Here is a 27,263-nt window from a genome sequence, read left to right as displayed (position 1 = left end):
AGGTGGTGGATTTTCCGAAACATTACAGCATCGGCCAAAATGTGTGGATGTATTTTTCCTTTTTTTTCTTTTCTATTTTGCTGAGATTTCAAATCTTTCCTAGGGCAAAATTGCATTCAATCTCTCCAGATTCAATAAAGTACTGATCAACGGTAGGGGGTGAGTGAATAGATTAACTCTTTCCCTCACTCGCTCTCCCTCCCCACCTCTTTTTCTACCCCATTAAATTTCTGGCTTTATGCTTATATGAGAAATAACCACTTTTGTAATATTATTTCCTGCCTTCACCGAACAAATAATCTCAACTCTTTAATCTGTGTATTGTTTGTTTTATTTCTAATTACTCTACGTGATATTGTCGAGCACCTTCTAATGGTATATCCTATGTTGTGCATATTTCTAAGTTAGGAGATATTTTATTTTAGTCTGCATTTGTTTTAGTCATTCTCACGGATTCTGTTATTAAGGCTATGATTTCTGGTTTCCATCAAAGTTTTATCACTGTTTATTAGTAGTAATAATGATTAGTAGTGTCATCGTAATTTATCTTGCTTTTCTAATTTTTGGTGTCGATAAAACTTCACTATACATTTACTATGATTCTGTATAACAAACCCCTTTCCACCGACAAAATCTGTGACGCTATATTTGTTAAAACTAATTATTATTATTATTATTATTATTATTATTATTATTATTATTATATTATTATTATTATTATTGATGTAGAATGTTTGCATCTAATTCAGAAAGCTCATGTTTTCCTATGTACATATCAATCATACGAAATATAACTTTTATTTATTTGACTATGTATTTATTTTGTAAATATGTAATAAAGATTGTAAATAATAAACATTTAATCAATATATATGAATAAATGTTATCATGAAAGTAACTCTGGTGTGCAAATATACGAAGCCCAATATACTCATCATGACTACTCGTCTGATAAGGGTACACCAGGCACGTGCATCACAACCATAAGTGGGCGACAGTGATCTCCTATCAAGATGAATACTGCATGACCTTGCAGCTGGGGCCCAGTTATTATTTTCTTCAGATAAAAGGTCTCTGAATAAGATCTGTCTAAGGATGATGAACGAAACACCCATGTTTTCAAAAGTGAATTATTCAAATCCCCAAACATCCAGCTCAGCACATGGCTCTGATGCTCTCCCACAACGTCTGCTTAAAATAGTTTTTTGCACATAGCCTGTAATCGAAATATGTTTACTCTATGCAACTAAGTAGACTATTTTATTGTACAGAATAGGATACCTATAAATACACATAATGTGATAATGGTTAATATATTCCTGGATCGAACTATTTATTAATCATGTGTGTATCTTCAAGTATTATTTCAACTATTGATATTTGAATCTCATAAGAAGCCTTTATTTTATTTGCTCCTACTGTTTTTACATCATTAAAACTACGTATTGTTTTCGAAAATCATTCAATACTCATATTCTTGTTTACTAAGACATACTTCTAATTTCATACTTTTGATAACTGTCGCAATGACAAAATTCATAAATCTCTGTTTTTGCTCAGACGAAAAGGTATTATCTTGCTTAAATGTTAATCTGTTTCTGTAGATGTGAATTATCATGTCCAGAATCTGCAATGGGATTTGTTTGTTATAATTTTTCCAATTAATATAGTCAAAGTTAACATTGTTTCATAATAAAAAAAAAATTTACAAGAAAGTATAACATTTATTTTCCCTCTTTTATCAGATAATATATCACTTTGCTCGAATAAATGCCGAACTTCAAATGTCAATAATTACAACAATAAGGTACAAATGCATACATTCAGCGTTCAATGATGACATTTAAAAAAGATGAATCCACAGAACCTGTAGAGGAAAAATATATAAACAAGTTATAACGGCTGGTTCATGATTTAGATATATGCTTAAGAAACTGGTTTATTTAAAATTATTTGGACACTGGTTGACTGATGTCATGTCACTTGGGTGCTCAGACAGGTGATTGTCTCCATGGGCACTATTCTTCTCATGGTTAGAATCTGGTTTTCGAGGGAGTGCAATAAAACGGGATGGTGCTGTGATGTTGAACTTTCGACGCATTGCTTCGTCCATAATACCAAAAAGACAACCATCCAAAAACAATTCTAAGAAATTGCTGAATTCCACAAGGCTGAAAAAGAAATGACAAAATAGATATATGTCGTTTTACATTTTTAGCTAGGCATAATCTTTAAAATAAAAGTGAAAATTCAGAATCTGAAATCAAATAATGTAAATTTATAATCAAATGAAAAATAAAATTATACAAAGTAAACATTTTTTTTATTGCAATCTATAATACTTAGTTTGCTAGGTTTATTGGCGAGTTTATTCGATACTTTTCACATAATGCACACACAATTTATATCGTACAATAATATATACATGGGAAAGTACGTTAAGTTCAGAGTTGGTTTACTTTCTGATTTTTTACTTAATCACGGTGATTATAGGTTTTATACTGCCTTAAACTTAACAAAAATCATTCGACTTGATGATGCGGTATTATATGAGTATGCAAAAACGCAAATACAATATAACGTAAATACATATGTGCATCTGCGTGCGTACAATACATACATGTATATATATATATATATATATATATATATATATTATATATATATATATATATATATATATGCATATAAATGTATATATATATAACATATATATATATTATATATATATATATATATATTATATATATATATATATATATATATATATATAATATATATATATATATGTATTATATATATATATATTATATATATATATGTATATATATAGATATATATATATATATGCATATATATATGTATATATATATATATACATATATATATACATACATATATATACATATATATACATATATATATATATATACTATATATATACATATATATATATACATACATATATATATATATATCTAGTAGGAAGATATTTAGACGTATATATATACACACACAGCGAATATGTATTTGTGTTTGTATATGGGTGGGAAAGAGAGAGAGGGTACGTAATTTCTGCTCTCTACCTTGCAACTAGACTCCAGCAATAATTCAAAATACTGTTGATTCTGAACGAAAAGTTTCACAACAGTGCCTTATTACATCTACCTATCCTATGTGTTCACTATATAATTATTTTAATATTCACTGAAATATTTTTCATTTGACAAATAAAAAAAATATACACACACATACACATACATACTCAAACACACACACATGCATAATTCTTTGTCGCTTTTTGTTGTTGACTTTTTATTTCGTTTTCCGAATAGAGGAAATAGAAAAGAGTAAGTTTTTAAAACATTTTCTATGAGAAATCAAAACGTAAATAAATAAAACTAAAATAAAATTAGAATCGATTTCCTTTCAGTTTCATTTTTCATATTTTCTGCAAAAAAAAATTAAGCAAAGAAGAAAATTGATCTTTCTTTTTCTTTAGACTTATCTAGAGGAAAAGTAATAAATTATGAGCAGAATTTTTTGTTCCTAGTCAAATATTACTAGAAAATAGCATTTCAACCCGCATTGCTGCGAAACTAATGAAGTGATGATGATGATGATGATGATGATGATGATGATGATCACGATGATGATGATGATGATGACGACGACGATGACGACGATGATGGTGATTGTTTCAAATTATGGCAATTTTGAGGGGATGGATTAGTCGATATTATCGACCTCGGTACTTGATTAGTATTTTATTTTAAAGACTCCGAAACTCAGGATTTAGGCTCAAGACCAATATTGAGTGCTAGAATTGGTACTTATATCATCGACACCTCGAAAGTATAAGAAAGAACATTAAGTCATGATGTGTATAATGGGCTTCGTATATTTTCCCCAGTGTCACTTTGATGGCATGCACTGCTCTCTCACTCAATAATAATAATAATATTAATAATAATAATAATAATAATATCTTCTAGAGAAATGAAACAAATGGATGTTTCCGATTGTATATTGGGGCTTGAATTTATTCGCTGTATCTGTCGTTTATATGTATTTCGAAGCATTCTCTTGTTCCTGAGTTGTAATGTATAGTAACAGTTAGAAGTCCAAGAGAGGCCACATTTCACTGTAACGCTTGCACCATTCACGAAGTTATGGGAGGCATATTCATGCATAGTATATTTTGATATACAAAATGTTCTCTTCTACATATTTGTTTAGTCACGTTTAACTAGAAATTAGGAGTAGGTTTTAAATGGTCCACAAAAGAACTCTAATTCGTGAGACGCTGAGAATTAGAGTGATAAAAACAAATCTACTCTTGTACTCGACATATATATGTTGACATTTATGAATGCATTGACCTACATACATATGTTCATATCTACATACAGAAATCGATACAAAATTGCACATCCATGTATTTAGATACATATATACATTACATACACATATCCATATATCTGTTACCTATTAATTCCTGGATAAGTATTTTAATACGACCTGGTATTAACCAACTGTGGGCTCAAAACTTTAAAACAAAGAAGAAAACTGATCCGTTGCGGGTCGGGTGCCCGCTTGATATTAAATTAGTATTCGCATACTGATAACTACAAATTATTGTTGAGGATTAACATACAAAACATGATTTCTGTCATTTTTTCACTGAATGTTTAAACTGGCAGAAGCCAAAAGATAAATGTAGTGTTTTTATTATTATTATTATCATTATTATTATTATTATTATTATTATTATTATTATTATTATTATTATTATTATCATTATTATTATTATCATTATCATTATCATTATTATTATTATTATTATTATTATATTATTCAGTAGTTTTTTTTTTCATAGCGTGCTTTCACTTCCTTACCGAGCGCAGCTCTGTGTGCCTAGGGCATGTGCTGTGGTTTGCTATGATGATCTTATGGTTACTGTATTGAGAGTGTTTTGCGTAGGTTGTTTGCAGTGCCCAGTAGTGCAATTTTCTGTATGTTATATATATTTGTAAGTCATGGTGTTTTTGTTATGTATTTGTCTGAATATTTTTTATCATACCTATTTTGGGATTCCACATTCGAGTTACCTCTATTTCCAGGTCTTTGTATATTGTCATTTGCTAGTATTGATACAACAATTAGAAAGCATAGTATTATTTTTATTTTTATTAGTATTATTATTCTATGTTTGACTTTTGCTTTACGTCTGTACAAGTTGGCTCCAAGTCTCACCCAGAGACCTCAAGAGATAACAGGTTGGAAGTTCACGTTGTTGTTATGCCTAGTGTGCCATATATTTGGGGTTTTTTGTTGTTGTACTAGTGAATGTCTAATACATAAATTTAAAAAAAAAGAAAAAAAGTTTGTTTTAAACCTTGGGATTACATAGAGAGTATTTTGCGTAGGATATGAGCAGTTCCCATGGGCACTATCTTTTGAATTTCTGCCATTTTGGGGTTTCCTCGTATCTGAGTTAGGTAGCAATCAGCCCCTTTCGCTATCATTCCCAGGGCACCTATGACATTATTATTATTATTATTATTATTATTATTATTGAGTGAGAGAGCAGTTCATGCCATCAAAGTGACACTGGGGTAAAATATACGAAGCCCAATATACCCATCATGACTACCCGTCTGATAAAGGTACACCAGGCACATGCATCACAACCATATGTGCGCGACATGGTGATCTCATATCAAGATAAACAGCACATGACCTTGCAGGTGGGGCCCAGTTAGAATTTTCTTCAGGTTGAGTAGCCCATAATGCTCAAACGGTCCCTGAATAAGGGTTGTTTAAGGATGTTGAAAGAACCACCCATGTTTCCAGAGGTGAACTATTCAAACCCCAAAGAATCCCCCTCAACACATGGCTATGATGCTCCACCACTACTTCTGCTCGTGATCAGAGATGCACATATCGACAGCCACTAAGGGACATACTCAACTGGTTAAGGTCAAACAACTGACAAGCAAATCTGTGGTATTGAGCAGAATATTTGCTGTAGCCCATCTTTTATACCAAGACAAAACAATGTACATGATATTATCATTATTATTATTATTATTATTATTATTATTATTATTATTATTATTATTTTATGAATTATCTCATTACACACATATCTATATATACAAAAGTGCCTGCATCTGTATGTATATTCTCTCTCTCCCATTATACATACATATATGTGTGTGTGCGTGTGTGAGTGCGTGTGTGTGTGCTTGGGAGTGTATATATATACATATACATGCAGATTTACACATATGACGTGTGTTATACTCTTGCACAAATATCAATAACACTTTCTACCTATCTTTTGCCATATCGTATGCTTCATCACACAGCCAACCACACTCTCACCTCAAGACATTCATTCACTCAATCTACCTAAAGATTATACACACTGATACCACCACCCCACAAACTATCGTGTTGATACTTTCACACTTTCATATACATGTACACATACATGCATTAAACTAGCGCACAAAGCATACCCCACGTTCTTGCTTGCAGAGAGATATACTCTCCGTTATGTGCATGGCATACTCCATCTACTTACGTATTTACTCCCACATAGAACAGAATTCTTACTTGGCTCCTAATCTTTCGCCTTTTTCCTATATCCATATCCTTATTCCCAATTTTATACGCTGGTTATTTCTCACTCTCTCTGAATCTCCCTCTTTCTCTTTCCCATTCTATCCCTCTGCTATTCTTTATCTTTCTCTGATCCAAAATTAAAATCCAAATGAATACGATACACTCTTTCAGCATTAAAGCATTAAACAAATGACATTCTTCTGTAAAAATTTGTTCTTCCTGGATTGTCTTTTTTTAATGCTTGCATCTTCTTCACATATCAATAAACACTAATATATCTTAACTTCAATGTAATAGCCATGGCAGGAGGGAATTTGGCATAGAATTAAAAGTGACTACGACGCAGGTTCAGGTAAAACCGTTAAGAATGTGATAATTGTATAGTAGATGGGCATATTTCATCTGACATCCAGCAAAACAGGAAAGTTCGGAAAAAAGTTATTAATATATTTTCTTCTGTCTCTGTCTCTCCCTCTCTCTTTCCCTCTCTCTGTTTTTCACTCGAATTTATATATACACACACACACACACACACACACACATATATATATATATATATATATATATATATATATATATATTATATATATATATATATATATATCTTTAGTTAAATATATTCAATGAGAATATTATAAACTGAATTTATATTGAGTGCTCTATTGTATCAAAGTATTAATACTATTAAAGTATTTATATATTTAATACTAGCAATTATATATATTTTATAATATATTATTTTTAATATATATTTTATGATATATTATCATTAATATATATTTTATAATATATTATTATCAATAAATAGTTTATGTTATATTATAATATATATCAGGAAATCAATATTAGAAAATTCTTCAGAAATATATATACGTATGTAAAAAAATTGTGTAGTTAAAAATATAAATATATATGAATATATGTAAAAATGTATGAGTATAAATATATAATGTAAATGACAGTTTAAAAAGTTTTGAATTAGGGTTTTGGGGCATCTTACGATGGTAAATAATTTATTTAATGCTTTAATGCTGTAAGAGTGTACTTTTAATTTTTAATTTATATTTCTAACAAACACCATTTTCCCATATGACTTCATAACTTTTTTAAAAACTACTATTCGTCAAATTATACAAATTTCAATTTTGATATTACTGAAGAGCAGAAGAGTTATCTACAAATGCTTATCAATATAAGGTTCCATTTTTCTATATTATCTAAGTCCATGAACTATATTTGGAATACAGCACAATATATTGTATTTTACACATAACTGTTATGGATTATTACATATATGGATTTAAATGCATATATGAATCCATATATGGATTTAAAGACTCTCATACTAAAGTGTATCTACCAAAATCAAAAGCAGTAATCTTAAATTTTTAATTTCTAATTCATATTTCAACCAAAAACCATTTTATAGTATTACTTCATATTTATAAAAACTACCATTCGATATATTATACAGAATTTAAATTTTAATATCTCTGAAGAGCAGAAGAGTTGTCTATAAATGCTTATCAATATACGATTTCATTATATGGACAGCACTCTCTGAAACGATCGTAAGATGGTCTAAAATTTAATTCAAAACTTTTAAACTGTCATATACATTATATATTTATACTTATAAATTTTTACATATATTTATGTATATTTATATTTTTAACAACAATTATTTTACATATTTATATATCTTTCTGAAGAATTTTCTAATATTAATAATAATATAAAATAAAAATATATATATATATATTATATATATATATATATATATATATATATATATATATATATAAATAATCAAAAGACAATGAGAGTTGATCTCATAGCAACTACTACAGAATAGTTTGTTCTAACAGAAGAGCCACATTTACGTTGAGATAAATATTACCTCTCTGTATTAATAATGCCGCTGTCATAAATAAATATGTTTAAAAAACAGAAGAAATACTACATCACTTTCAAGGAATACTACATCACTTTTCTCTTCTTCATGCAAACCTGTTCACGAAATGTGTCTTCCACACGTTGCGAAGAGTTTTGTCACTTTGTCACCAAGCATATTCTTTATGACCAGAAAAGAAAAGGCACAAGAATTTATGGCAATCGTAAATGTTCTACATACAATGCCGAATGTTTCACCTACTTTCGCATATTTAGGTCAACATTCGATCTACTTATAATGAAGTTGCATTTTCTATATTGTGCTGCGTTAACAAAGAACAATTTATTGCAGAGTAGATATACTAAATTCAGAGTGAGGCGTAAAAGAAATAAAAGTATTAAGTAAATATATGATTCCTTAGAGCTTGTATATACTCGAGATTATCATAATATTCCTTGCATTTATCATGTCTAAAACTTACCTTATTTATTAGTTTATGGACATGTTTTTTGTTTTTCAATTACAAAACTCACTTTTAGACTCGTTTTCAAAAGTCAGTTATAATTTAAAAAATTTTTTTTATATATCGCAATGGAAATGGAAAAACGTTAATACAGAAATTTATGAATTTTTTCTGGCAACGTTCCGCTCTTTGCACAGTTATTCGCTTTATTGGAAGACATTTTATTCATAATTATCATGTATCATTTCAGAACAATGGTGAGTGTATGTGTCTGCATGTATGTGTGTGAATCTGTTTGCGTTTCGTTGTGAGTGAGTTAGTGTCTGTGCGTAGAAGTTCTGTAATGCAATCTTGATTAAATGTTCTATATGTTGATTTATGTTAGTGTATATGTGTATGAGTATGATCATATACCACCGTAAGCCTTTGCATTAGTAGCTTCCATTTTGCACCAAACTATACCTTAATCATTCATTAAACAGAGATTAATACAACATGTACAGGTCTGAAATAAGAACTGGTACTGGAATGGTCAAATACGAATATGTTGTAACTGGACGTATTCCACTTATTGCAGCCAGTATTTATTTTATGTAGGTGCAGAATTCACAAAAGAAAAGACGAAGACAGTTGGTGTAGACAAAAACAGATGCACGGTCTACGGAACCTGCTCTGGCAAGGTCGGTGTAGATAGTTGTGAGGGGATATCCACGTAAGATGAAGTGGCGAGCCCTGAGTTGAGACTGAGTCTCAAACTCATCGTCGTCACCACAGAGCATGCGTAGACGGAGGAATTGGGAATAGGGGATGGAAAGATTTGACAAAAGAGAGGAAGGAGTCTAAATGTTCGCGGGATAGTGAGGTCGCACCGATATAGTCGTCAATATAGTGACCGAGTATAATATACTTACATTTTGTATATTAATATATATACATACATACATATATACATATACATACACACACACACACACACACATATATATATATATATATATATATATATATATATATATATAAATGTACGTACTTATATAGTTATAATTGTGAAACTTTTAGTGCATGAATACAATAATATGCAATAATAAACTCGTTAATATATACACAATTGGCAGGAAAGAATCATAATTATCGATATTTATGAACTTTTTTTTCAGAATTAACGATAATGTAAGTGACTTTTGAAATCAACTTTAAAATTGACTTTAAAATTATGAAAAAAATATTTTGCATAAATCTAATACTAGAAGTTACAATAAAACGATAAATAGTAGACAAATAAATTCAGGAAACTTTGTTGCAGATGATGATGAAATATAAGCTATATACATATGTTTCTTTCCTTTTTTCAACAGCTTATTGTAAATTTAGGACATTTTGGATATTTACAACAGATTCATACTTATGTGTGAAACACAAGATGTTCTGTTCACTCCAGTACATACAGTATTTATTTATGTTGTAAGCACCTGCAATACAACCTAGACTATCGGTATAGATTATACAGCAGAAGTTTGTGAAACCTACAACACTGGCTCGATAGCCATTTAGTAACCTTTGTAAGTTCAGTAACTCGTCTCGGGGGTTTTCTCTTTGATACATCGAGAGACAGATGGCGAATCATACGTGTGAATTAAATTGGACATAATTAGCGAAGAAAGTCCTATAGGGAGAATAGATGATTGATTGGATGTGAAATACTATATACTTGTTTGCAATGATTTTTATGTATATTATGAAATCATCAATATCATAATCACCAATTATCCTTATACTATTAATACTCTATAGCAGTATTAATACTCTGTAGCAGCAGCAGCAGCAGTAGCAGCAGCAGCAGCAGTGGCAGCAGCAGCAGCAGTAGTAGTAGCAGCAGCAGCAGCAGCAGCAGCAGTAGTAGTAGTAGTAGTAGTTGTTGTTGTAATAGTAGAAGAAGATGAAATAACGTCTATGTCGCTCTCAAATAATATCTCACTCTCTTAGAAACGGCGGACAACATTGGATAACTTAGTTCTTGATGAGACGAGGAGGAAGGACAGACATATCTATTAGCTGGTATGGCTTTGATAATACGTCTGCTCAGTCAAAAGGAATCCGGTCCTCAACAAAACTAACAATAATATCACCAACAATAGTTTCTTAAAACAATCGGTATACACTTTGCTATAAAATCTGAACTGCAATAAATAAACCACAACATTTACGACTAGAACAATAAAAAAAAAATTAAATCATAAACAAGAGCAAGCAACAACACAACAAAGTATATTAAAATTCTCCGAGGAGGAGGAAAAATCCAGCAGTTTGGACATAAACATTTATTGATTGAAATATTAGGCTAAACTGCTGATATAGGGCATGTATTCCAAAAGATGGAATCGTTAGTTTATTTTAGCTCCAGCCGTTTATATTCTGTTACCGACTTTGCTCACTGAATGCGGTCAGAGCTGTTCGTTGAAACATGAAACGATATTAAACTCGCAACGTATTGTTCTACACTGCATGGGGCATTGGATAGTTTCAGTCAATATAAACAATACAGACCATATAGACACTAATCTCGCTCTCCCTCATTCTCCCTTCCTCTCTTTATACACACACACAAACACATACATATGTACTTGCGTGTGTGTATCTATCTATCTATCTATCTATCACTTGAAGAGGAAAATGAGAGTAGAGAGGCAAGTTTTGTCTAGTGAATGTTTAAAAAAAAAGATGGGTGAATGTAGCAAGGATGACAGGTATGAATGACGAAGCCACCTTGACTATGATTCTATGAACCGTAAAAATTAATACAGAGAGTTGCTTATTTGCAAAAAAAAAAAGAAATATAACATGTGACTTCATTGACCGAGGTTACCGTGGTCTTTTCCGTAGGCTTTTCTTTCCACGGGTAAACCTCACCTGTCCTCCCCTTTACACTTCATATTGACATTTCTGTGATTACGATCCCTATTGATCAATTTTTTTTTCCTCTCCCCTTTTCTTTTTTTTTTCCTCTCCTCCCCATTTTTTTAAATCCTCCCCTTTTTTGTCCTCTTTCTTTTTTTTTACGATCCCTTTTGATCGAAAACCAACCCCCTTTTTTTACCCCCAAAAGAAAAGCTCTACCTTGTAATTTGTTCTGTCTGTTTGCAGCCCTGTGCGGCTAATAAAGAAACATATCTATCTATCTATCTATCTATCTATCTATCTATCTATCTATCTATCTATCTATCTATCTATCTATCTATCTATCTATCTCTCTATCTATCTATCTCTCTCTCTCTCTCTCTCTCTATATATATATATATATATATATATATTATATATATATATATATATATATATAATAGAAATATTAAAATAACTAAGTCTCTCTAAAAGAGAACAGCGGCAGCGTTCCCGGAAAATAATAGTTATCGCCATACTAATATGGCATTCTTATAAAAATAAGAAAAAAATAAGAAAAAAGCTGTCCGCTTATTAGCTCCATGAGGCCATCGCCTTAAGTTAGCTATTTGATACACAAACTGTATCCATATAACCTTCGAACAAGGGAGGTCAGTCGCTCCACACTACTTGACCGGCAGCTACAGACGCGTTTTGGGGTATTGCCCCTTTTCAATGCAGCGTAGCCAGCCAGTATTTACCTCCCTTGTTCGAAGGTTATATGGATACAGTTTGTGTATCAAATAGCTAACTTAAGGCGATGGCCTCATGGAGCTAATAAGCGGACAGCTTTTTTCTTATTTTTATAAGAATGCCAAATTAGTATGGCGATAACTATTATTTTCCGGGAACGCTGCCGCTGTTCTCTTTTAGAGAGACTTAGTTATTTTAATATTTCTATTATTGAAAACAAGTGGATGTATTCCACCGAAACTAGGTAAATAAAACCATCGAACAGAGATTGTCGGAAGCGACACCTACTGGCTGGCTACGCTGCATTGAAAAGGGGCAATACCACAAAGCATTCTCCCCGACACTCTTCAGTTCCACTGATTCATCGTCATAAGTGAGTGGTTCTTTTCGTCGCACCTGGTAGGATAAATTCAGTTTATTTCTGATTATATAAGTATCTTTGCTGATAAGAAGCAGTTCATCTTGTTATTCTTAAGCCTGAAATCCTGAAATAATACTTTATGAACTTCAACTCCCAGAAAATCTTTCTTTCCTACAACAATGACATGTTGTATAAATGCCCGTATCTCTTCGCTCTTAACATACACACAGTGAACTTAGCTGGAGCAAGTGACCTGATTGCACTATTCATACTTAACAAATTACACCCATTATTACTCTGAGAGAAACCCAAGCAAAACCCTGCAATAAATAAATATATCTATTTTGTAGCCTCCCGACGCCCCACAATGAAGTTTTTTAGAACTGAAATGCTAATACATGCACGAACGTTTTAAAACCAACGGGTTTTAAAATCTATATGCATTGCACATAAACGGATAGCAACAGCAACATTAAACCATATGTCAATCTTACATCAATCTCCCTTTATTCCTCTCTAACGATACCAGTAACCAAATCTCTTTTATACTTAAAGCAAAACGCCTCCTAGTTATATTCAAACACCACTAAATTTTCAGGAGAAACTCACTCAAAGTACCATATTCCATATTTCCTTGTCTTAGCTTAAACATCATTGAACAATCTCATTAAAAAGCGAGGCATACTTTACACAAAATTCCCAAATCAGATCATATATCTTATGTAACATTCACAACCTCTTAGAATATAAATGCTTTTACCAAATATAAAATTAAAAGTAACATTTATATATTAAAGAAATGAAACTAAAGAAAATAAAGCTCTTCCTAGAAGTGGTTTAATAATTTATTACTTGTCACAAGAGCTCCACATTTCAAAAGAAATACAAAGTGTTCATTGGTATAACATCGCCTTCAGCTATCATGGAAGCAAACTATGATCCGGAAAGTACAAGATATAAAAAGATTTAAGAAAAATTTAGAAAAATATATTAATGTTTACATGTGCTTATAGTAGATGTTTCATTAAATGTCTAAGAAATAAAGACAAGTTGATAACGATTGCTAGAATCTGTAAACTAATTTAAATATTATTTAAATGGAACCATGCTGGATTAGTGTCATAGATATTTAGTGTTCAGGAAATATGCAATAAAGAATCAGTAGTAAATGTAAAACTTTAGTGAATTTGACAATCAGAAGTGTTCTATCAATAGATTGAATGAACGTTGGTTGCATCATTAATGAATTGTAGAAACTACGAAGATATTCAAAACATGAGAGCTATATCGTTGATAAACTTAATGTTCATTGTAGTTGTAGTCTTTACATAGAAAAAGAAAATGTTTTTTTAGTTACAATATTATATTTAATATATATGATAAAAGGAAAAACACTTAATGCGCGATAAAAGGGAAGCCGCCGTTAATAGGTGGAGCAAAGAGGAGAATTATGAGCTAGTTTAGAAAGTGACTATAGAAGAATAGTAGATTTTAACATAGTTCAGTTTCAGTAAGTAGAAGTAGCATAGAGAAGTAGTTAATTGTAAGCACATCCTTCATAAAAATTTTAAAACTTTGTTAGAGTGAATTTTTAATGTATGAGACAAAAGAATGCAGTGCGCTGGTAGAATGATTATCGCGCCAGGCAAAATGCTTTGCGTCATTCCGTCCGTCTCCACATTCTGCGTTCAAATTCACCCGAGGTCGACTTTGCCTTCCATCCTTTTGAAGCCTATAAAATAAATACCAGCTGACCATTGGGTTTGATGTAATCGTCTTACCCTCCTCTCTCGAATGACTGGCCGTGTTGCAAAATTTCGAGCCGTCATATTAGACGAATGTGAGACGGCGAACTAGTAGAACCCTTAGCACGCTTGGCAAAATTCTTAGCGGCATTTTGTCCGACGTTACCTTATATGTTCAAATTCCGCCGAGATCGAATTTGTCCTTCACCTTTTCGTGGCCGGTAAAATAAGTACCAGTTAGACTCTGAGTTTCCTCCCTCGCTCAAAATTGCAGGCCTTGCGCCAATAGTAAAACGGAATCTATGAGACAAAAGGAAACGTCATATACATGCAGGACACAACAAATAAAGCATTATCAGTTTGGGGAAATTGTGAATAGTATTTCTAAATAGGTGTTTAAAATAGGATTATAAAAGCTAAATAGAAGGAATGTTTGTAGGAGCTTGAACTGCAGCACAAATTAGTTAATGTGCATAAATGTATTTCAAGGAAAAAATACAGCCTGTGTGGCAACGTAATTCTAAAGTTAATGCTATGGTTAAATATTAATTGTAAATGTACATAGAAATAGTAAATTGCAAATAACTATTATCACTAAGGGCTCTAAACGAGCAAATTGAGCAGATTTAAGGTAGAATGTCAAGGTGTACGTTGAGTTCAAAACAATTGTAATTAAAAATACACAATTGAAATAGCTATGCGTATAAAGAAACTTTACGTGTAACGAAAGAAATTTGGTTTCTAACGAATATAATTCTTGAAACTTCTGTTTCTGCTAAAAGATATTGCTTCACTCCTTTTAAGAAGTCTGAATGACTTTGGCATAGATGATTGATAAGTTCCCGGAAGTGTAAATATTTCACAGTCTTCTCAATCCGATGTGTTAATACTGGTTAAAATGTATCAGTTTTTTTTTTTAGTTTTCGAATGAAACGTGAAAAGTTACATTGCTTTTGTAAGGCTTCCTAAAAATAGGAGCATGATTCTTGAAGCGTATTTTACGAGGAACAGCGATGAAATCGGTGAGTGTGCGCGGAGACTTATTTATTAGTATGGTACATTGGTAAACTATAGGAAAAGAAAGCAACTAAATTCCAAAATGCATCTATTTGGATGAATTACAATATTGTAGGGTTAGTTAAAATTGTTAGGCGGATTTAAGGAATGAGGTCAAGATGTTGGCAAATTTAAATGTAGATGTATAGGAAAGTTTTAGATAAGTTCTTCATAATTAATTTATAACAACTGTGATTTGGTAAAACATTTAGTTTTGAAGGGGATGTGGGGATGTTATACCAAGTAATACTTTGAATTTCTTTCAGATTGTGGTTCTGTACGTGACATGTATTTGAAGAAATGTTTAAGCCACTTATAGGAAGAGCTTTACTTCAAGCAATAGCCTTCATTACAATATCCTTATTTCCAGAGAGATGAAATAATCTAAGGAAAATTATCTTGAATAAATTATTAATGATATTCTTAGTGTTTTACAATATTTATGCATATAGATGTGAAGCCGCCGTTAGTAGGTGGTGAAAATTAATCCAGGATAAATGCAGAGTAATTCGTTTGGCTCACGAAGGGATAAAAATAGGAACTTGGTGGAAACTAAAATGATATACAAAACAAAACAAAAAAAATAATAATAACCATGAATCTAAATTTCTTGTAAAAAGATATAGTTTTTTTTTACGAGGTGTATGGTAGCTGCACTTATACAAAAGCAGAAAACATCCATTTTGATAGAGCTTACCTTTAATATTAAAGAACGTATCGTTAAAAATTTATTGTAAGATAAATATAAGCTTGCTAATTTTTATCCAGTGGTTATCTATCATGCTTACGTTAAATATACTTTGGATATTCAGTTAATCCGTAAAGAGTCTTAATTTATGACGACTTTGCCTGCATAGGATACGATATCCTTTCCGAAGTCAGTTAAGTCTCTGACACAACTGCTATCAATTAAGTTGAACGCCTTATTATGCAGTCGTTATTAATTAGTTGGAGCGTCTTATCACACAGCCGCTATTAATTAAACTGAGTGCCTAGATTAAGAGCATTTGTGTGATAGACGGATAATAGCCTTCAATATCGAATTATAAAAATTTAGTGTTGCGCTTATTCTGGATTAATTTACAATATTCGATTATATCTAGGAGTTCTTTCATAATGTTATGGGCGACAGCACCTTGACTTTAGAAAGACGTTTATCTAATATAAATCAGAAATTTTTACTAATTACTTAGATGTCAATTGTAGTTGTATTGATTAATCTAATTGATGGACTTTGGTCGAAATCAGGTTTGTAATGTTACTGAACACAGTAGGGTTATTTAGATAACAGTGGCTTGGTTCTATTATCTATATTCAAATCCGGCGTAATATTTTGTCCGTGGAGGTTAATCACATTAATTATGTTCCAATTAGCTTTCTTTATTGTAACTTTTAGCGATGGAATTAGAAATAATTTATATACTAGAAACAATTCTAAGGTTAATGACGTATAGAGTCTTCGTTTTATCAGGCGAGATACAGATTCAATCTCATTATTATATTATATAATGTACTATTTAATTTATATTTTATAAATGTTTTTATTGAAGACAAAATCATTTGAGAACGGTGAAAAAAACAATAACTTCGTTAGTTGTCTTATATTTGTTTTAAAACCATATTTAAGTTTGTTGCACATATTCTTACATTTTGTGCCATAGAAGTGTGATCTCTGAAATTATTCTTTAATCACCTACATTTCAGAGCTTATTTTGCTTCCCTCAAAACAGGAGCATTTTCAATTAAAGTTGTTTAAATTTTCTTTCTGACACAAAAATGATTGTATATAAGGCAGTCATCATCCCTACGGTCCTATTCGTATCTATGGCTTTGACTACGCTCAGAATTCTCATAAAATCTCTTCAAAGGTCCTACCAACATTGTCTTAGAAATATTTTCAACATCAACTGAGAAGTACAAACATGACTGTGTTGAAAGAAGCAATGGCCTTCAATGAAGCTATCTTAATCCATCCCAACTAAACGAAGGAAATCGAAGCAGAGGAGGACAAAAGAAAAGATTCAAAGATGTCCTAAAAGCCAACTTCGAGAGTGTAATATTGACATCTAGAACTGGGGGAGAAATGCTCAGGATAAAGAGTGAAGGAGGTCCAGCATCAAAGGGGGACGAACAACTTTTGAGACAAGTAGGACTGCCGAACAAGGAGAGAAGAGGAGGTGCAGAAAAGATAGACAAGCATAGGCAAGAATTAAATATCCCTCCGGAATAACGTGTCCTATTTGTGGAAGGAACTTGCAAGCAAGAATTAGACTCACCAATCACATTAGAGTCCGCAAATAACAACAATAAGCGAAACGAAAGACCATTATTTTCAATCTCGAGAGAAGACCTCGTCGGTGATATATATATATATATATATATATATATATATATATATATATATATATATATATAATTTGAATAAATGTAACGTAAATGTTATATATTATGTGTGTGTATGTATGTGCGTGTGAGTGTGTGTGTGTATATATGTGTGTATGCGCGTGCGTGTCTGTATGTGGGTTTGTGTGTAATATTTTTATTTAAGGCAACTTTTTTTTGTTTCCAGTGTTTTTCATCTTAAAATAAGAATCTCATTTAAGGAAGCAAGCTGGTAGAAACAGTAATAACGTTTCATCTCTCTTTACAATTTGAGATCAAATTCCACCGAGGTCAGTATTACCTTTCATCCTTCCGGGGATTCGATAAAATAAGTAGCAGTTAAGCATTGGAGTGGATGTAATCGACTTACTACCCTTACTCAAAAACTGCTGGCTTTGTGCCAAAATTTGAAAAAAAAGTAAGGATTTCCTTTAACATCCAAAATTTTAGTTCAGAATTTTCTAGCTATTACTCGCTTTCAACTACCGATATTTGGTAACTACTCCCACCATTCATATTTTCATCCGCTTTACAAGATCTGGCTCGATCCGAAACACTACTGCAAATTTTCGTATAAAACTTAGAAGTATTTCAATTGAGCCTTTTATTGTGATGATTGCCTAATTCCTGAATACATTCAAATATATAGACTTTTATGTGTGTGTGTGTTTGTGTGTGTGCGTGTGTGCAAGTGTGTATATATATATATATATATATATATTTCTTTACTATCCACGAGGGGTTAAAAACAGAGGGGACAAACAAGGACAGACAAAGGTATTAAGTCGATTACTTCGACACCAGCGCGTAAGAGGTACTTAATTTATCGACCCCGAAAGGATGAAAGGCGAAGTCGCCTCGGCGGAATTTGAACCCAGAACGTAACGGCAGACGAAATACGGCTACGCATTTCGCCGGCGTTCAAACTATTCTGTCAGCTCGCCGCCTTGTGTGCATATGTATGTGTATATATATATATATATATATATATATATATATATATATATATATATATATAGATATATATATATATATATATATATATGTATATATATATATATATATATATATATATTGCTCATGCATGTGGCTACTATTTACCAGCAAAATGCAAGAAGAAATAGAAATGCTCATTCAAAAAAATATCTGTCTTGTATGGCTGTAAATTTCTTGTTATAAGGTAGTATCACATACAGAGGAATTTCGAAGTCGTTCTGTTAGTTGAAGTGAGAATGATTCAGTGCTTCTAAGTATTTATGTAGCATTGTCCGAAAGTGTGTAGTTTGCTATTTAAAATCTCTTTACTTTTCTTAATCTCACTTTCCTTTACTCGACAGTTCCAGTTACTTTTCATGAAGGTTTACTGAAACTAATATATAAAAATATAAGTCTCCACTGAAAAGTGTCTTGCAAAGTTAGTAAAGAGTTTTTCGAAAATAAATATCACTTAAATATATAGATGTGTCAGGGACTTTTGGTTTTTCTCAAACACCAGAAATTAAGATAGTTTTAACAGCAATCTACAATGATTTATATAAACATATCGATTTAAAAAGAATGAGAATGATAAGGAGAAAGTTGCACCTGAAATATATATAATGTTCAGAAACATATAGGCCATGTGTGTGTTAAAAGTGTTTGTTTCAATTTCACAGTTCTCAGCGGCATACTGGGTAAATGTCATCGATGTTACTTTTCCTTTCACCAACAGCCATTTATCAAACAGATACTACAAAAACCAAAATTTATATTTATTGCTGTTAGTATGTATCCGTATACGCGTGTATTTTATGTGTGTGTGTATCTATCTATACATGAATTAATGTATGTACACATACATATATCACGCGAAAGGCCTGGATGGAGGCCTAAACTTCCGAGTTCTTTTGCAGGGCTGCAATAAGTGTCTGAATCTGAGATGGGAATATGTTGTATAAAATCATAATTTACTGACCCTCCTGTATTTTCTTTTACCAGAACAAGGAACTTTTCAGCAACCCGTCGTATATAGACATTATACAGTCTAAACAATAGAATTGCATACTGGACAATTTAGTTTATAATATACAGATTGTCAAAATCGTGGGGGAACTTAAAAAATTAGAAACCGAAGAATAATGTAATATAATTTTATTTCTATAAAATCTTGTTTTTGTTAAACTATATTTTGTGAAATCATATATGTGATAAATGCATTTTCTGAAAAAGAAATGAAATTTGTGATTAAAGGGTACAAGTGAGTTCACAAGCATCAGTAATTTTCAGTTGAGGCATGGGTTTATAAGGGTATGTTAAAACAAAAATTATATTTCCCTTTTTGTATTTTGTGGGCTTTTTAGTTGTATATGCAGTAATGAAATTGCAGTTGATGTACTTTATAACTTCAGGTTTACAACACTAATGGATACCTGTTTCTTTATTACCCACGAGGGGCTAAACATAGAGGGGACAAACAAGGACAGACATAGGTATGAAGTCGATTATATCGACCCCAGTGCGTAACTGGTACTTAATTTATCGACCCCGAAAGGATGAAAGGCAAAGTTGACCTCGGCGGAATTTGAACTCAGAACGTAATGACAGACGAAATACGGCTACGCATTTCGCCCGGCGTGCTAACGTTTCTGCCAGCTCGCCGCCTTCACTAATGGATACACTTTCGTTGTAACGATCAGATGTGCTATTAAAAGAGTTTCACTCTACATTTTTTATTTAGTCTGCGCCTATTTTCAGATGAATTCTTTAATTCATTGTGCAAGTATCTATGTTATTACAAGGTAGTAAAGGATTTCCTTCGATTTCTTTTATAACTGTGGCGTTTGTGAGTGTCACTGCTAAATCTTATACCTTATGTTGTTGTACAGGCCATATATCACATTTTGCCATTTATTGTAAATTATTAACATGTAGCTACTGACAAATGAAAAAATACAAAAAATAAAAAATCCAAGTCCGAAATAATTTTGCTGGGGAATGCCGATAACAAGTTAATGAATAGATATGGAAAACATAAAATAAGAAATGTATACCAAAGAAATAATCTTGTATTTAATCAAACACATAGAAGTAAAACTGTATGGCACATAGACGAATTTAAGTGCACGCATGTAGATAGATAGATAAATAGATAGATAGATAGATAGATAGATAGATAGATAGATAGATAGATAATAGAGAGATAGACTGAAAGACAGACAGACAGACAGACAGACGGACGGACGGATGAACGGATGGATAACTAAACAGACGAATATAAATATATATACATAAACTTAACGATACGCACACACAAACGCACATACTCACACACACATATACTTACATATACATACGTACATACATCCATATATACATATAAATATATATGACATTAGAAATGATAGCTATAATGAAACAAGATGTGTTGCTTCTGAGTTAATCGATATATATATATATATACTCTTTTACTCTTTACTCTTTTACTTGTTTCAGTCATTTGACTGCGGCCATGCTGGAGCACCGCCTTTAATCGAGAAAATCGACCGCGGGACTTATTCTTTTGTAAGCCCAGTACTTATTCTATCGGTCTCTTTTGCCGAACCGCTAAGTGACGGGGACATAAACACACCAGCATCGGTTGTCAAGCAATGCTTGGGGGACAAACACAGACACACAAACACATACACGCATATATATATATATATACATATTCTTTCAGTTTCCGTCTACCAAATCCACTCACAAGGCTTTGGTCGGCCCGAGGCTATAGTAGAAGACACTTGCCCAAGATGCCACGCAGTGGGACTGAACCCGGAACCATGTGGTTGGTAAACAAGCTACTTACCACACAGCCACTCCTGCGCCTATATATATATATATATATATATATATATAGATATATATATATATATATATATATATTGTGTGTGTGTGTGTGTGTGTGTGTGTGCGCCCCTATGTCTCTGTATAAATAGGCTTTTAGGGACATTTTAAGACGGATATATTTCTGTGTATATATCTGAGCATAATTATACGTATTTATATATACCTAAATTCTACATTGCCAACCAGTTCGATATATGATCTAGCAAAAACACCGCCTCTAGCTACATAAATTTAGGAACAAATCATTAGCGGTGGAAACGAACTATGCACGTATATATGTTAGCAAATCTTGGAATTTGCAACAGCATTCATATACAAGTGGTTATATAAGCATGAAGGTGAATGTGTGCGTGGTTTTTTTCTGCTGAATTATCAATCAGTTGTCAACGCCTAATTTTTCCCCTTCTCTTAACACCCTGATTGCACTTAAAACCCATCTCTCTCTCTCTCTCTCACTCTCTGACCCTTACAATATCTCACGATTTGAAAATAAGAAAACTCCTTTCTTCAACAGATATATATATATATATATTTGTATATAGGAGTAGCTGGAGGTATACGTATTTTTCAGTTTGACAAGCGTCAGTGGATTAAATTATCTTCTGATGATCCGGCGTTGTAGAAATTATTCTGTGGCAGTGAAACACGTGTAAAGATTATGTAACTTATAATGTTATAAAGAAAACCTTAGCAACCAAATTTCCGGTCCTACATATACACGCTGCAATCTATTCAAATATATATAATATCAAACAAATGTCTCAGAAAAAGTTATGTTTAATACCTGATTGGAAGTTAGATATAAATTAATATATGTATAAATACACACACACATATATATATATATATATTTCTAAGCAAAAGATGCTTCTTTTCCGATCTTATCTGAAATAGCCTCTTTTCAATACATACGTGTAGTTGCAAATAATAAATGTATATATAACATATATATATATATATATATATATATATATATATATATATATATATATGAGATTCAGTAGAACATTATATTTTAATCTACCCTTTGTATTTGATATTATGTTCACCACATTGTTTTGTACCGATTTGCTGAGAACCTCAAAGTGTATATATATATATATATATATATATATATATATATATATATATATAATATATTATATATTATATATACATATATATATACATACATACATACATAAATATATATAATATATGCAGAGAGAGATGTATAGATATATTTGTATATGAATAATACACCCTCATACACATTAAACCGATAAATTGGGCAGCACATATATAAATGTATGTATGTGCATGTGTGTGTATGTGTTTGTTTGTGTGTATGTGAGTGTTTGTGTGTAGGTGTTGTGTGTGTGTTCGTGTGTGTATGTGTTTCTTTGTAACATAGTAGTGATGTACGTGTATTGGTTTATATATGTTATAAATAGAATAAAGCATTGCGTATCGAGGGAGTTACATGTATATGTGCATATACACACACGCATACATATGAATATATATATGTATGTATGTATACATATCATACATATAATGCTATAATGCTATTCAATAATGTGTTTGTATTCGTTACACTCTATGTCGGTATACTTATACGTACGTTCCATAATTCCGATATGTTCTTGGTCTTATATGAAATAAACTAGAAGACACCATAATTGAATCAAAAATTTAGCAATGTTTGTTTTGCAAAATCCCGAGAGATAAGACAATTGTTGAGGTTGTTCAATGAAAGCTCCGAAATCAGTAACATTGTAAAAGTTCAAAACTACCTTATCTACGTGTTATTCCTTCAGAATTTCAGTCCTATATGTATTTATATACAGACATACATATATATATATATTATATATGTATTATATATGCATTATGTATGTATATACACATATACCTATACATATACATATATATGTATGTATTATATATGCATTATGTATGTATATATATGTATAGGTATATGTAAATATATATGTGTGTGCGCGTGCGTGTGCGTTTGTTTATGTATACGTATATTTATATAAAATATATATTATATATATATATATAAGCCATCATCATCATCATTGTTTAAGTACATATATATATATATATATTCGTGTATACGTGTATATGTTTATGACTATGTAATTTGAAACGAAACTTAATACAAGGCAGATGAAAGAGAAGAAAACCAACTGAGCAACACCAGCAATAATAACCGTAAAGAATTCTGTTTCTTAGAAGAAATACCTCTTTGTGTATTATGAAGTAAAAATAAATAACTAAATAAATAAATAAAATGGCACGATTCCAGATATTGGAACAAAGAAGTCAATGAATTACTAATAAAAAAAAAAGAGGAAAATAGATTATAAGAAATGAACAATACATTCATAAGTGTATTTATCAATACGAAACTGGTTCATTTTTCTATGTGAGGTGTAAACATATGCTAATCAAACTGTTATCTTTCTCCAGAGCACGCACTCATACAAACACGCGCGCACGTGTGTATCTCAGAGTATGTGTCTGTGTCTGTGTGTAGATGTGCACGTGTTTCTATGTGTTAGAGCAATAATGTAAATTGCGTCGTACCTTATTGAGGAGGGAAGTTGTTATTTTCTACAGATTATATTGGGTGATTCCGTATGAAATCAACGCAGTTTAAAAGAAAAAAAACTGAAGGTGGCCGAAACGGATTTCTTTCAAAATGTGCATGCTAAATGGCCTTCATATGAAACCTTTAACTATGAAATATTTTTTTTATCTCAATCTAATATTTGCTGAGTTATGACCATTTTTTAAAATTTCAAAGAAAAATCTGTCATCTTTTTTCTTCCTTTTTATTTTCGATTTTGGAAGAGATGGACTACTACATTATCATGCTTCATACAGTCGGATATAATAACAACATTGATATTAGTCACATCATTGTTTTGTTTATGATAACAGACAAACGGACGGAGAATAGCATAGGCATTGTTCTAATGAAATATTTGTACAACATCTTGCAAGATCCATGAATAATTCTCTGAAAACTCTGCTAGGACTTAGATTCCTCCTTCACTTAAAGATACTTTTCTTGGAGTACAAAATTTACAATCGTTCCTTTGCAATGAAATCATGTAGTTCAAGTGCTTTAAGCTTTCGACAGAAAATTCAAATAAAATTATAATTTAATTTTGATATATTTTCTAGGATTGTTCTGTCTGTTGTTAGCCATTGCTTGTACTGTACTTCATTAATCATATTCACAATTAACATTTCCAAGCTCTTCTAGCAAAGAACTACAATTTTTACAGTTACCCTTGTAACAGTCGTTTGTTGTTGGATTGCAAGTAATTAATTCCAATCATTGCTTCATATCCTTGGTTAAATCAGATAGTTTCATGCCAGAAATCATTAGTTTGACATTCTAATGAATGTTGCATACACATGCATTATGTGCACCAGCACTACCTACAAGTATGAATTCTTTTGGCCTTCACTCTGCAAAATTTTGAGAAACTAAGTTTGACATCAGAATTTTTTGATTTAAACAACTGGAAAGCTCCCTTTAAGTTATAAAGTATGAGATACTTTCACTCGTAGACCCTTTTGCCAACATTTTTTACTTATTTGTAATCCTTTTCTCTTGGCATAACACTCCTTACTTCATTTTTATAAAACTGAGAAACATAACTGGCAGTTTCTTGAGGAAAAGCGCTTTTTTCTATGGCTAGAATATGACTTAAACGATCATATATATCCAATCTGAAAGAAAATAAGACTTAAGTAATTTAACTAGGCTGTATAACATTAACCATAGTTAATAGACCTTACAACTACAGTTCCGACTAAAATGCCAGTATGAATTCCTGTATGTGAGTTGTGACTAAGTAGGGAAGTATTTGGACAAAATTTCAAAAAGATCGTTGACCACGTCTTTTGACCTATGAAAGGTCAAAGGTCAAATATTAGGTCAACTTTTATTGTTATTTTCAGGAAAAATAGACGAAGCAAAAGTTGTAGATTTATTTAAATGGTCTAAAATGAAAACAAAAGAAAGAAAAATTACCCAACAAATATTAGAGTCGAGTAAAGAAATATTTCATATTTAAACGTTTCATATGAAGGCCATTTTGCATGCAAATTTTGAAAGAAATTGGTTTCGGTCACCTTCGGCACCTGCCTCGAGTAAATTTTAATAGTTGTATTCTGCTATTATTGTTTAACCAACACGTTGCGTACCACTTGTTAGATCATGTGTGTCTGCTCGATAGATCCGCTCCAGATATACGGAAGCTATAATTTCGAAATCTCTAGTAATTGATTACTAGAAATAAGATATTTCTTTGTCAATATATAAACATTATTTAGTGTTTTTTTTTAACATATTAAATTATTTATAATACACAATTTCCTTATATTTTCATCTTCCGGCCTCTTCATATTGCTTATGAAGATGAAGTAGAGTGATAAATCCAGGTTTTACATGTCAAATGGCTCCGCGTTTTAAAGGGATTTTACATATTTGAGAGACGAAGTCACCTTCGACAAAGTCCAATCAGATGCAACATAATGATCGTGTTGTAAACCTTGTCAATTTTAACCATGTTACTCTGCAAGTTGACAAGTGCTTTGTTCCTTTACTTTACAGAATCAAAATCCTGTTTATGGTAATTTAATTAAAAGGTGAATTCTTCTATTCCGAGAATAGTTTTTGACATATTTCTCTCAGATTCAATGGAACATATTGTTGATGATGAATTTAGTCGCCTTTGTAAAGAGACAAACTAAAATGTTTGCTTGCTTAACAGTTGCTTCATCCTTCCTCAGTGAGAAGTTCTCTAACGCAGGCTAACATTTTAGTTTGTCTCTTTACAAAGACGAACAAATTCATCATCGAGAATCTGCAATCACAAACTATGAGCATATTGTATTAACTTTCTCTACTTCCATTTTACAATGATTCTTGCATATATGCGCAGGAGTGGCTGTGTGGTAAGTAGCTTGCTAACCAACCACATGGTTCTGGGTTCAGTCCCACTGTGTGGCACCTTGAGTAAGTGTCTTCTGCTATAGCCTCGGGCCGACCAAAGCCTTGTGAGTGGATTTGGTAGACGGAAACTGAAAGAAGCCTGTCGTATATATGTATGTATATATATATATATATACATATATATATATATATATATATATTATATATATATATATATATATATATGTATGTGTGTGTGTTGTGTGTCTGTGTTGTTCCCCTAGCATTGTTTGACA

The 27,263-nt window shown here is 31.6% G+C and overlaps 1 protein-coding gene across 1 annotated transcript in view; it reads right to left on the bottom strand.

The window, feature by feature from the left end:
• Positions 1–1,737: 1,737 nt before the first annotated feature.
• Positions 1,738–27,263, bottom strand: part of LOC115215434 (cilia- and flagella-associated protein 65-like) — a 1,408,515-nt gene continuing 1,382,989 nt past the window's right edge. The window contains exon 44 of the mRNA XM_029784597.2: positions 1,738–2,171. Coding sequence (XP_029640457.2) covers positions 1,940–2,171 — 232 coding nt within the window. The 3' untranslated portion in view covers positions 1,738–1,939. The remainder of the gene's footprint in view (positions 2,172–27,263) is intronic.

This window comes from Octopus sinensis, linkage group LG9, assembly GCF_006345805.1.
Source record: "Octopus sinensis linkage group LG9, ASM634580v1, whole genome shotgun sequence".
NCBI classification, from domain to species: domain Eukaryota; kingdom Metazoa; phylum Mollusca; class Cephalopoda; order Octopoda; family Octopodidae; genus Octopus; species Octopus sinensis.
Note: the sequence above shows the minus strand (reverse complement) of the source record. Positions and strands in the feature narration are given on the sequence as shown.